Source organism: Eleginops maclovinus, chromosome 10, assembly GCF_036324505.1.
Source record: "Eleginops maclovinus isolate JMC-PN-2008 ecotype Puerto Natales chromosome 10, JC_Emac_rtc_rv5, whole genome shotgun sequence".
In the NCBI taxonomy this organism is placed as follows: Eukaryota; Metazoa; Chordata; class Actinopteri; order Perciformes; family Eleginopidae; genus Eleginops; species Eleginops maclovinus.
The window spans coordinates 8,394,670-8,408,390 of NC_086358.1; the positions used below are offsets into that span (position 1 = coordinate 8,394,670).

A 13,721-nucleotide genomic window follows, 5' to 3' on the forward strand; every position below is an offset into this window, starting at 1 on the left:
CCTTTCTCACCTTTAATTAATACAAGAAGTATTAAAGATGTCTGGGTTGTTACACGATTAATTTTCCTCGTCAGAAATGTTACTTGAGTAAAAGACATCATTTAAAAATGCTGCAGTACAGTGCTATCATATGATACAATCATATCAGTGTATTGGAGTAAAAAGGGTTAGAAGAATTAAGTAAGATAAAATCCCAAAACAAGTACATTTATCTCAAATTTGAATTTAGCAACAATCCTTAAGTAAATGTAATTCTGCTGAAAGTAATAGTCCTACTTTTTGAACCGACAATTTAAATATTTTTTGTTTCAAAATGACATCCTTTTTATTTTCTACCACAGCGGGATATCTGATATGAGTTTAAACTGAATCAAATCCAAATCTACTGTGAGAAATAAAAAACTCCCTTGCTGAATTTTCTAAAAAATGATAAATAAAACTGCATCTCTGATTCCACATTTTAGTATTTTATTACCACGGTACATAAAATACAATGAGCAAGATGACGAAAGAGTAACATCCTCCATCCTTACCTAACTAGATTAGACTACACAGTTTTGCAGGAAGGAGGTGATCCTCGTCTACATTATGTTCTATATCTAAGAAAAATAAAAGATTAAGTGTGGTCCCTACATACAAAAAAGCTATATCATATAAATTACTTTACACAGTACTGTAAAAACGTAAACATTATATTTGGCAAATCAGTGACCTTGTTAGTTGTTATCTTTTTCCTTTGTGTCAGAATAAGAAGACAGTGTAAAAGCACAGGTACCAGGTGCTGCACAGTGGTTGGCTTTTTAGTTGGGGAGTAAAGACAACAATGGATTTTGTCAATGAGGGAGAAAAGAGGCAAGAGTGCAGTGAAAGAGTGGGGTATATGTGACACAGTGGGACGCTTCTAGCAAGTTATTCATCAGGAATAAACACTATGAGTGTCGGTGTCATGCATGCAGTCTTGCTTAATGATGGTCATACACTAGACAGGATAGAGAAGGTGTTTTTCTCACAGTGTTTAGTGGATTGTTCATTTCATATATTAGGGTCACTACTCTAAGTTGTAGGTTATAACCAGTCGTGGACAGTCACTATTTGATAACTGTAGTTACTTCGAAGATTTAGTTGAATATGACAAAGTGCTATCAACAAATATTTTATCAAGTGTTATTACAAATAAAGATAAAAGTATATTGAACCCGGTTGAATTCACAAGCCATCCAGCAGTATATAGTACAAAAATAAAATCAGCTCCTCCTTTACAATCTGCATATTTGAAAGTGATTCAAATATTAGTCTGAAATGGATCTTTATAATGAGTAATTTTACTTTTTGTAAATTAAGTACATTTCTATTGAATTACTTTTGTATTTTGACCAACGTACAAGCACTTTGTCCATCCCTTGTGATTAAAAAAGACTGATGAAGTATAAGTTGACTAGCTGCTAAATTTCGCTTGAAGAATGTATATAATCCCCAGCAATTAGTCCACATTTGACCCTTGTTTGGTTGTAAGCTTGTAGTATTCTCAGGTCTTACAGTGACAAACTGCCCCTGATATTGGTAACTACAGTTGATGCTGAAACGTTATCATAAAACTTGGGATATAAGTCCTATTTGATTCTTTTATATTTGTGATATTGTCCGGTAAAAGGTATATAGCAACCCAGACTTTGCCATGTTTGCTTCAAATTACCCATTGCTATCATACTTTGTCCACATATTTCAGAAGCTTACATTCCATTGTGAATAATCTTATGTAATGACATTTAACTTTGAAGTCAATTTTCCTGAAATGCTTTGTTAAATTAAAGAAGACTTGAATTAAGAAAAAAATCTCTATTTTGTATTAAGTTTCTACGCAAAACTGTACACTTCAATCTGACTCCCTCTCCCTCAAAATGACTCCCCTACTGCCTATTATTCAGTCTTTAGCACTACAAAACTCCTACATCTTTCCTATCACTAGCAAAACTGAGAAAAGTGTATACTGTGTGTTAAAAAAACTGTACAAAAAATTACATCTGCAGTGTTGAATAAAAGACAAAAGTGATAATTTGATAGCTTGTGTTTCCTGAAAGATACTAGTCACTTTGCACTTTGAGTGGAATTTAGTTTTTCAAATGGATAATAAGGCAATTTTCCAAATAGTGATAAATCAAGATGAAAATATTATCAAAACGACGCAGAACCAGCAGTTTACAAAAACATCAGGGACATAGTAAAATATATTTTCAATCTAATGGAAATGGGGTCAGACTTATTAAAAGAAACTCAATGATTAGACACAAAATTAAGAATTCCGACCAACTCATCTCGTCCTAGGGGTCCTTAACAGTTTTTTTAACAAACCTCTTGAGATAGTGGTACTCAGTAAGCTTTTGCTTAAAACGTTGTAGTGTTTAAACTTTGGTGGGCATTGCTGGTGGATTTTAATGAGACTAAAAAAACGAATCGCGGAAGAAAATCATTTAAATTGTAGTGTAACATAACTCGTCCCAAATGAAACCTTTTATGTTTAATTACTCAAATCGATCATGAGGTGCTCGTAGATCTGAGTTTTTCCCTTGAAGCTTGATGCGAGCAGGAACACCCGGCTGTCAATGGAAACCAGAGAGAATGCTCGAGGCGCCTGGATATTGAGCTCCTGGGATGGGACAAACTGGCCACTCTCGCTGTCCCATTGGTAGACCTGCGTCAGTGAATAATCGCTTCCCAAGATGGCATACTGCCAGTTGCCGATGGAGACAGGCTGGAACACCATGGAGCCGCGGGAAGGAAATGTCTGGACCTCCTTGAACATGGCACCGTCCCAGCGCATCACCTTGGAGTCCCCGATGAATCTTGTCAAGCATATAAACAGCTCACCTTTGAAAAGATTCAAGGGCCTGTTTAGTATCCAGCTACAATTTCAGGATCTAAAATAAAAAACTTCAAATAACAGTGAATGTCACTACAAAAAAATCATAGCTTCTTAGAAACAGCTACTTTGCAAAGAGTCACTTATAGACAAAGCTGACCCTAGACAGGGAATATTACAGTTATGATTTATGGGCAACTTGTATGGCAGTCGAAAGGGACATTGACTCTTAGTACTTTCCTAATGAATGCCTATTAGCAATGAGGAACAAAAGTGCAATAAATAACGTCTAATGGTTTGAGACATTCATGTTTTATTGAATTAACCACATTAAAGAAAATGTTGACCTTTCTTTAAAAGAGCTGTTAATCATTTGACACTACCCAGACTCTATTATTAAAAAACTTTTACTACTGTCTAAACCAGGGATTCCCAAAGTGTGGGGGTGCGCGAGATGAAACATGTAATGGTGGTCTGGTGTAAAAATATTACAGTGTTGTTTTTTAAGTGGGATTTTTCCATAGGCTACAATAAAAAACAGGAACAATAAACATTTCCTTTGTAATCCCTTTTAAGTTAAATCAAAAAGCTATAATTTATTAGTTTTTGATAGAAACGTAGAAGAAGACAGCTCTACGTTTCACTGTAGGCTAGGATATATGCGCGCCAACTCGTTTTATTCATTCTTTCAAATATGATTAACTGGCTGAAATCAGGGAAACTGTCAAGTGGAGCGTCTCATGACAAAGTTATTTATATGGCGATAAAACAAAGCTTTGTTGCATTTTTGGGGTTTTTTGCGTTTTTTGGGGGGATGCGTCAACCCGGTTGGGACGTAGAAGGGGGTGCGCCGCAAAAAAAGTTTGGGAACCGCTGGTCTAAGCTAATACTGTGATACCTTATGGTTTAAAATTGCTTGCTGTGAGCACTTCTAATTAGCCTGTGTATGTAGATGCACTGCAGCTCAACCTGCACATCTCACCTTTGACCCTGAAGTGTTTGACAGAGAAAACGTCCTCCATATCCGGTATGTCGGTCCTGCGTTCAAACAGTTTTTGACTCCTGTTCCACTGATAGACGACGGGCCTCTGGGAGCTGCTTGACAAGATCAAGTGGGGTTTGTTGGAGATCTCCAAATGTTCTACATCCGTGTCCCGGAACCACGGGTGGAGCGACTGATGGGAGTAGAAGCCATTGCCGTTCCATTTGTACACTGTTGTGGAGCCAGCCTGTAAGGGGAAAAAAAATATGAGAGGAAGTCATTGTAAAAAATAGATTAGGGTCAAGTATGAGTATGTGGCCAAGATCAGTGTTTGTACCATATAATGTAATGCATTACATCAAGTAATTAAAAAAATTGGACAATTGAAAAGGAGCTAACCTTAGAACTGTCCGCTATAACAAAGAAAGACTCTCTGTCGATCATGAACGTCTCGATGTCGTTAGGTTTGCGAATCTTCAGGATGTCAATGTCCTGGATCTTAATGAACTTGTTGGCAGATGGGTCCCGTTTGTAAATGTGCGAGCCCCCGAACAGCTGGGCCACGATGACAAAGAGGTGATCATCAATCACCATGGGCTTGCAGACCACAGTGGACGTGCCTGAACAAGATATAAAACGATACATTAAACATTGGAAACAGGAAGGCTAATAAAATACTCTCGATAAGTATGTCCCCATTAACAAAAACTACAGAAGCCTTGAGAGGCCAGATAATAAACCATTTCTAGGGATCCATTTTCAATGTCTGATCCAAATAATCCAAATGCATGTTATCAGCCCATTCAATGGCCAGAATAATTCCTGTGTTCTGCCCATGCAAAACTCACTGAAGTTTAGGTGAGAGAATAATGTTTTTTTTAATCCTTGCCAAAAAACATTTTGCAAACTTTGAAAAAGATTGTCTTGGCAAAACCTTTTGTTGAAGCTGTTCTTCAGCTATAAACACAGGAGATAAAAGCAGTTTGGATCAGGCTTTGAAAATCTATTGCCAACATTTTCTTTTTTTCTTCCCTCTCAGGGCCTCCGTAAATAACTCTTTGCCATGAAAAACCAGAATATTACACAGGACTACCCCATAACATCTACAGCTGCTCTTTGCTTGTTTATGGACTCACTTTCGATGGTGTCGTAAGTCCTGAAGGTCATCTCAACGTGATCCCATTCCAGGAAGCTGCATGTCCCAGCAAACGGTTGGGCAAAAACCACATACTGATCGTCACCAAAGGTGAATGCCCCCACCGAAATGGACTCAAACTTCAGGGATTGATAGGAGGCAAACTCTGAAAAATGAAACCATGACAATGAATTATGTCCTTTTTCTTTAAATAATTCACTCAGCATTTGCATGTTGATACAAAAATGAAGGAAACAATTGGGAAAAGGTTGTTAAATAAATACTTCAACACAAAAAATATATATATTATTGGTTTGTGATGTACCCATCATACATCTATGGTGAACAAAGACATCTAGAAACAGAGAAGGCTATTCATGAATAGAAGTAAATAGGGTCTATAATAGAATAAAAACATTTACAAGCTTTAACACAATTTGTGCAGTTAAATCCAAGTATCAAATATCCAATTGTACTGTATGCTCACTACTTCTATCTGAACAAACCTCTTCCAAACCTTAAGACTTGCACATAAACAGAACTCAAACTGACAAGCGAGACTGTTTATTTATAGCTAAGTGATTTAAATAGCTAGGTTTTAGAGGAAAATACATGTGTTTGGAAAGTAGTGAACATATGACTGGATTAGTGAGACTTGTATTTTACCACACGCAGGTTTGTGTTAGACTTCAGAAAATTGATGTTTAGACAAAGTTCTGTTTAAAAAAAAAGATATTCCATTGACTGGTGACAGACAGCTCATGTCCATTTAGTGCTTCTAAGACAGATGCAGGATCATGATACCTGCTGTGATGCAGTCAAAAGAGTGTGGCAGCAGGTCATTGATCTTCTTCCCCTGGTAAATGGGTGGGCCGCTGCAGTAGATCTGGTCCAGGGTGGCATTAGTCTGGTGAATCCACTCCACCAACCACTTAAGCTTGCAGTCGCATATGAGGTTATTGCCACGTAGATCCCTACGCAAATGGACAGATTGCATTAAGACATCAGTTAACAGATTTGTTAAGATATAACCTCATTAATATTTACTGTGAAGCATGTATTTCAAGCATTTATTTTCTATCCCTGTCCCTGTCCTGGATACTCTTCTCTGTTCTGTCTCTCCCTTTCTCAGCAGCACTTTGGCTTCAAGCCAGAAAACCATAACAACAAGTGTCCTATCTCCTGAGTAGTCTCTGTTCGTCAACCACTCTCAGTCTGAATTGCTGTTGACCTTGGATGTGTGCATTGAATACACACACGCACGCACACGCACGCACGCAGAGACACACACACACACACACACACACACACACACACACACACACACACACACACACACACACACACACACACACACACACACACACACACACACACACACACACACACACACACACACACACACACACCCACCCGGTAGCCGGCATTATTCAAGCTGATCGTGACCAAAAGCAGGGATGTAATTATTTTCTTTTACTTTGAAATTCTGCCTACATACCCCAAGCTTTCTTCGTCTCTCCTTCATTATGCTTTCCATTACAGCAGGCAAAAGCTTCCTCTACAATCTCTCCTTACTTGTTTCCTTCTCTTCGACCTCACTGTGCCCTTTTTTTACCCCAGCTTCCTCCTTTTACATCCTCCTACATTTAGATTCAGGAATCCTCTATTTTCTTTTTTAGAAAAGTTTAAGAAACGAGACAAGAAATAAGAATTTGCTCATGATTTGTTTAAAATATATCCTGACCCTAACAAAAATATGACATTGGCGTTGTATCCCTCCACTATCCTACTTGACTATTTCAGAAAAATTAGCAAAATATATTAGCTATGATGAGTTAGCAAATTGTTACTTCATATATTGACTTTTACCTTTTACCCATTTTCAAAAATGTCTGTTATAAGAGATGTTAATACATATAAAAATGAATTATTTAATTGTGTTTGAGCTTAGCATCCTTAGGGAAAGACAGACTGAACTCACACTTTGGTCAAAGCGTCCATGCCCTTGAAGACATCTTTGGGCAGCGTCTCAAGGTTGTTGTAAGCCAGACTCCTAATCAACAAAAAGGAAAAATAATGGACACAGTGATTGAGTTAGGGGTAGACTGTCTCTGAATCTCATAGGAGTTGTATTCCTTCTGTTAGCTGGATTGCCTTTAGCAGGAGAAGGCTAAACTAATCAAACTAAATACTGTAAGAAGCATCCAAATGTAAGAGAAGTCAGAGTCACTTTGCCCTGACAATATTTAAGGACATAGTACCATAATGTAACAGCTGTCAAAAAGGTTAGCTAGTGAAATGGAGGTAAATATCTATCGCTGTCAAGAGTATGATATCCAGTCCGTTAGAAACCTACCACCTGACCTGATAAAGACATTTAATTTGTAAGTGAAAAACTGAACTCTAAACTAGAAAGAGATGAAATGTCAGCGTGATTCAACATTGCATTATTTATCTGAGAGTCAGTTTACCAGAGGGAGAACCCATTTTGCTTTGAAAAAGTGCAAAAATGCACTCTTCAAACAGATGGGGATGGAGCAAAGTGGACAAGATTCTAGCCTGTACTATTTAATAATGTATTAACGGTATGCGATGCATTTAAAATGACCTCTCAAAATGTATTTATTCATCAATTTATATATAAATGTTTGTTGACTTTCCTCTTAAACGAGGGAATGTATGCATGAGACAGGAAAAAGAACACTTCATGTGTGGTTACATATCACTTTTTTGAGTTGTGTAGGGACAGATCTCAATACTAAATCTTAGTTGTCATTTGTAGATAAAACCACCAACTTTATAGTTAACACATTCATGCAAATGTCATCAGCCAATTAAATGGGCATTTTCCCTGTCTCATACAGATATACTGTAGGTTAGAAGAGGCATGTTACACCTACTGGTAGGTTCAAAGCCTGTCATCATCTCTTCAAAAGGTTGACAAAAACACAAGACGACGGCAACCTAGTCACAATTGAAATCATGCCGGGAAGAGGAGGATGTCAGGTTATGTATAGTATGTATTTAAAGGGGTGTTAGGTGGATGAATATGTCAAATAAACACGAGCTTTGAATGGCTGCCATTGAATGGGCTGATAACTTTAATATCAGGTGACAAACTCTTTAGTTTAAAGTCCCTCAAAACAGAAGTGTAAAAATGAAAAGCTGGTTTGGTTCCTTAAAGGGTTATATGGTGGGCTACTTTTTGGTCAGGAGCAGTGCCTTCCTGGAGTCACAGCTAAATGCCTGCAAAATGCATCCCAGTTTACTTCTGTTGCTTTTCTTTTTGTCCTTTGACATACCCACTAATGTTGCAACAATTGCTCATATCCGCAGTTTTAAAGGTGCACCTCATTCACCTAAAGCATGCATGAATAAACGCTGATAAACTGTTATTCCATTTGCTGCATTGCACTGCATGAGCTCAAAATATGTTAGGAACGAACTGTCTGGTTAGGGACATATTATAGGTCACTTGGTGTCAGGTAACACTACAGTTATATTTAGTGTTGACCTAGAGGTCACTCTCTTTCTCCACTATCTTTAGTTTTGGCAAGCTTTGCAGTTCAGGAATATAGATTAGTGTTTGAATAACTCTGTTATAAACTGCTGTTTTGTCATTCCTGTGCTGAGATTTGTTTACATTATTTTAGTTAACAAGGTGTGCTTGTGCAAGGTGTACAGTACAAGCCATGCATATCATATGACACTCACAATAGACGCCTCAGAATTCTACAAAATATAAGTGACTCTGAACATTAGCTTAGCTATATTCTGTACTTTTAGTTTGGTTGTCATTCTTGTCATATGATGTTGATAACCTTTTACTTGTAACAGATACATTTTATACTGTATTATTACTATTTTGACTTTAGTTTAAGCCATGGTCTAGTTTAGTTTTTAGTTAAATTCTTCCTTCACCATTGTCTAAGGATTTGTCACCCAGATCTGCCCTTCAGTAACCTGATCCAGTTTCCACATTCATCCACTAACCTTGGACATCACCACTGGCAGCACTTCTGCCTACCTCTGCATTTCAGACAGTGACAAAGTGATACACAAACAGGAAGAGGAAATTGATGCACAGTTTATGTAAGAATACCATGAATACTCATATCCCCTTACCTTAGAAAATACTTAAACAGAGAATATGAAAAATGGAGACAGAAGAAAAAGCGAAGGCACCAATAAAACAAGGAAAGTTCCCAAAGGTTGAATGAAGTATAGAACAAAGGGGGGAGATATTTTCCTGATTTCCAACATGGACAACATAGAAGCTAAATACTTACAGATGAATCAACGATTTCAGACCCCGGAAAGCATATGGGGATATAGATGCAATTCTGTTATTTTCAATAAATCTGTGAATGAGAAGTATGTGACAGATTAGGATTTACACTATGTAATTACCCCATACAAATATAAAAAGTATTTTGTGATTAAAAATGAAATCCTTTTAACGTAACGCAGATCATATGTCTTTGCAATTGTGAGCACAGCAGTTACTGAATGGTTGTGTAAACCTGAGCCCTGTTATAACTATACATTACACATAGCACAAACCAATAATACAGAGTCATACTGGGAAAATGTCAGAATGAATTATATTTGTGAAATGCAATGTACAACTAAACATGTGTTTCCAATTAGGCTGGGCTTTACATAAGATAAGCAAACTTTAGGTAATAATAGGGATCATAACGATGGAAATGAACCTCCTCCAATCAGGCAACATAAGCAACTGGGGCTTTAAAATGACGGCATGCCGCCAAAATAATATATGTATGAAAACATTTTTACTGGTTATTATAGGGATCATTTCAAAGTGTGATTGATTTTTATTTATGTATTCCAGTCAGTTTTTATTAGCACAACACATAAAGTATGCAAGAACAGCTTGTGTATTTTACAATCCTTCACCACACATATGAATGTCAACCTTATAAATCATAGATAAATACTTACAGATATTCAAGATGTGGTAAACCCTGGAAGGCATCCTCATCAATAATATCGAGTGTATTTGCTGTGAACAAACTAAGAAAAAAATGAAGTTAGAATACAATCCTAAGTATCATTATAGTTTCCACATTTCAACCTTAATCCCTACATTTTTTATTCAGAAATCGAAGTTGGATTAGGTTTAATATATCATCAATCAGCTGGGAATAAATGTTAAGATTTGGGTTTTCAGTTTGTTACAGAGTTACTTGTTAGCATTCAGCAAACTTTAGGACATTTAACTATATCGAGAGGCAGATCTTTTAGCAATTTACCCTTTAAAATGTTTCTATGCTATTATCCATTTTGGCCCTAACGAACGAACGACGTTCATGTTTATGTTAGGTTATTTTGATTTAATGGGAAAAGTCTGAGCTCCACAGTTGAACGTCTTCCACATCTTATTACATTCCCAAAGAAAATGTAAAATGTTCCCTTTGACTGTGCACATAAAAAACAAAACAATGTACCTCATCTGTTAGGATAAAAGCTGTGATTTGTTACTACCAAAATCAGTAACTCAAAGTTCAAAACAGAGGGAAGGTCAGAGTAACTGTAACAGACAACATAGTCTTTCAGTCGTTATGCCCACAGTATGCAGTTAAAGATCCAATGAAGGCAATAAAAGAGAAATGGCTCCTTCGTGTGTTTCATGGAATTAATGAAAGAGTGGCATGGATGTCTCTTCCCACATGATTCTGAGTCACCCTTTGAACCAGTTATGTGGGAAAAGCGTCCAACAAGAATATATTGTTCACCCCACTGCATCTTCTCCTTAAATCTCTTTATGATAATCTGAAGCACTTTAAGTCCAGTGCTGGATAGATGGACTCTTCATGTTTATTTGTTACTGCTCGCTCAGCAAACCAGTGATTGATTTAGTTCAGTAATGGAGGTTAAGATGCTCCAGGTCACCTTGACAGTAAATAATGACAGAGGGGACAACGCCACTTTAACTGCCGCCTAGTTCAATTTACCCTCCTTCTGTTCACAGGCCTCCGTGCATACCCAGACTGATTAGATGTCATCTGAGCATATGGAGGAACTGGTGCCAAGAAAAATATTTTACCGAGTAAAAGTGATGCACAGTGCGCTGTTATGTGCAATAAACTGAAACCAGTGTGATTACAGAGCACAGTTAAACCTGACTTTGCTGTTGATTTTTGGATTTGGAACAACAAATGACCCAGTAGACTCTGAATATCTATAATAATTGATGTCATTTGTCACAGAAATTGCGAGATGAACTCCATAATTATGAGTGCTGTTATGATTTTACTCTCTTTCCTTTTTTAAGTGCTATTTTGGGAGGGGGAAAAAATGATGTTCATTATTTAAACACACACATTGCTCCTCTCTTCCCAGCCCCTGCTGTTACTGGCTGTAGCCATGTGGTCTATTGCATAATCCTGACACCATTACAGAGAATTCCCCTTTAAATCTGCTTATCAGCCTTTAGGCAAGTCCTCCTATTGTTTGATTCAGTAAAAAAACTGAAAAGGATTAACAGACAGACAGACGGACAGACAGACAAATAAATAGAGGGAAGGATACTCACAGTAGTTGCAGAGCAGGAGTGTGAACAAAGCTTGCTCCAACGATTTCATTAAATCCAGACTTGACAAAGGATCTAAATGAATGGAAAAGATAAAAAAGTAGATTTATCCAAAAATATAATAATGATGAGACTTGTGTAGCCTCCACTGAAGGGCCAAAACAGATTATTTCCTGGCAATTCAACACAAGAACAATACAATAAAGAGAGTATTAAAGTGCAGGGCCACTTACAGTGAAACCACGTCGGATGGGAAAGTGTGAGGCACCGATCGGACGTTCTCACACAGGGCATTGTCTTTCGTGCAGGTACATCCAACGGGGCATCTGGGCTGCCTCACTCTCCGTCCTTCTGCAAAGAGAAGGCTGACGGCGGCGACCCAAACCAGGAGCATCCATCCTCTCTCTGCTCTGCCCGGGAATCCCATTCCTGCTGTCCCGGTCGAGTAATGTCACTCCTGCTCATGCAACTTCTCGGAGAAAAAAATCCGTCACGCCCGGATTTAAAAGTGTTTTTATACGTTTAAAAAAAGTATGTTTCTGTGTTGGTTTAAATTATAAAAGGTGGTGTGGTTGCGCTCAGATGCAGGCTTGTGTCTATGCTTCTTGCGTCTCAATAGGAAGGCACCAGTCCAGTCGATTCGTTCTGCAAGGCGCAGGATTACCAATGCAGGACAGACGGGACATGAGAACAGTCTCAGATTTGTTTGTCATGAAAGATAATGATCTCAAATCATCTAAAAACACGCTGCTAAAGGATGTACTTCTTATTCATTCTGCTGCTTACAAATAAGTTGTCTGAACGATGCAGCCATGAAATGAAAAACAAATAAAAGCTTAAATTCCCGTGAGAGAGAAAGAGAAATGAAGAAAGGGAGAGATGGAAGAGGCTGGGAGACAGAAAGGGGGGGGGGGGGGGGTGGGTGGCAAGGTGCGCTTTTTTTATCAGCAGTGCCAGCTATTATTTATGCGCGCCTCGGAGCCGTGCATGTTTAATGGGAAGCGGCTATTCATGAGGCTCTGTGCAAATGCACCTGCCTCACCCATTCACACGCTGCCTCTTTTCTTCTCTCTTTGGCATGATAATGATATGAGCTGTGAAAAGATGATGAGTTTCTACCGTATGCTTGAATTTAAAGCTAGAATATTTGGCTAATTGGGTGATGCCGGCAAAGTAAATGGTTGGTGAAGTATGACAATGCACATAAGGACATTATTATAATGCTGTATTTAATGGAAACACACATGATCCAAACCACAGCACTGAAGTTGATAAATATTTTTACTTAAAAAAACAGCGTTGAGAGTCATTCATATTCATTATGGCATTTGTTTTCTATAATCGCTTTTTCTTCAAACCCATATTGAGTCCTTTGTTGCTTTCATAGGGTTCTGGAGAAGTCATGTAACACTGGACTTCTATTCCCAGACCGGGGTGAACTTTCACCCCTGTCACCCGTAATAACCCAAAGACTCAATTATAGCCCACAGAAACATTCTAATAGCATAATATAATACCCTCTTTATTTTCCATCTACAATTCAAACGCCCACAATGTATCCTTTCTTGTCCCTCGGCGGAAATGAACAAACCACCGAGATGCCTTTGTTCCAAAACGAAAGTCAATATCAGGCGTTGTAGCCTATTCGTCTTGTTTGTTTGTTTTTTTGCTCCCAATATGGCCTTGGTTATTCATTGACCCATGTTATGTGATGATGGCTTGCACTCCAGTTAATACAGAAAAAAAAGGGGCGGATGGATGAATTATAGGATGTCAATAATATAAGCGAGATGAAAGAAATCAATATAGGAGGGATATGATGCCTTTTCTTGCTGGATAATAATAATAATAATATAGAGTATATTGAGTATAGAGTAGGACCTGACATTTTCGGAGGTGATTACTATGGGGGAATTTAAGTTGGATTCAAGGGATCTATAAAAAAAATAGCCTCCTTGTTCAATGTGATTGCACCTAAAATACTCACTGAATTGCTCTGAATTGTACCTATATATGTATTTTTGTAAACTAGACTGGGGCCATGTGTTTTAGTGTTTTATACTGTTAAGCCTCTCTGTGCAGCCTATTGTTCTTACAGTGTTATGATGCCCTCTTGGTTACCCTTGGAAAATAAATGAAATCTCAATGAGCCCTTTACCTGGTTAAAATAACAATGCATATTTATCCTAAA

At 37.8% G+C, this 13,721-nt stretch overlaps 1 protein-coding gene across 1 annotated transcript; it reads right to left on the minus strand.

Moving 5' to 3' along the window:
* Positions 1-446: 446 nt before the first annotated feature.
* On the minus strand, positions 447-12,403 carry lgi1b (leucine-rich, glioma inactivated 1b). The gene is made up of 10 exons (XM_063892945.1): positions 11,764-12,403; positions 11,534-11,605; positions 9,940-10,011; positions 9,264-9,335; positions 6,956-7,027; positions 5,779-5,948; positions 4,976-5,140; positions 4,239-4,459; positions 3,840-4,086; positions 447-2,865 (listed from the first exon to the last, which is right to left on the minus strand). Exons 1-10 carry the CDS (start codon positions 11,955-11,957, stop codon positions 2,516-2,518), a joined length of 1,635 nt encoding a protein of 544 aa, XP_063749015.1. The 5' UTR covers positions 11,958-12,403; the 3' UTR covers positions 447-2,515.
* Positions 12,404-13,721: the final 1,318 nt, after the last annotated feature.

Coding starts and splice junctions, on each gene's coding strand:
- lgi1b (XM_063892945.1), bottom strand. CDS start 11,957: ATGGGATTCCCGGGCAGAGCAGAGAGAGGATGGATGCTCCTGGTTTGG. Junction 11,606..11,763: donor CCATCCGACGTGGTTTCACT/GTAAGTGGCCCT, acceptor CCATTCATTTAG/ATCCTTTGTCAAGTCTGGAT. Junction 5,949..6,955: donor ATGGACGCTTTGACCAAAGT/GTGAGTTCAGTC, acceptor CCATTTGCGTAG/GGATCTACGTGGCAATAACC.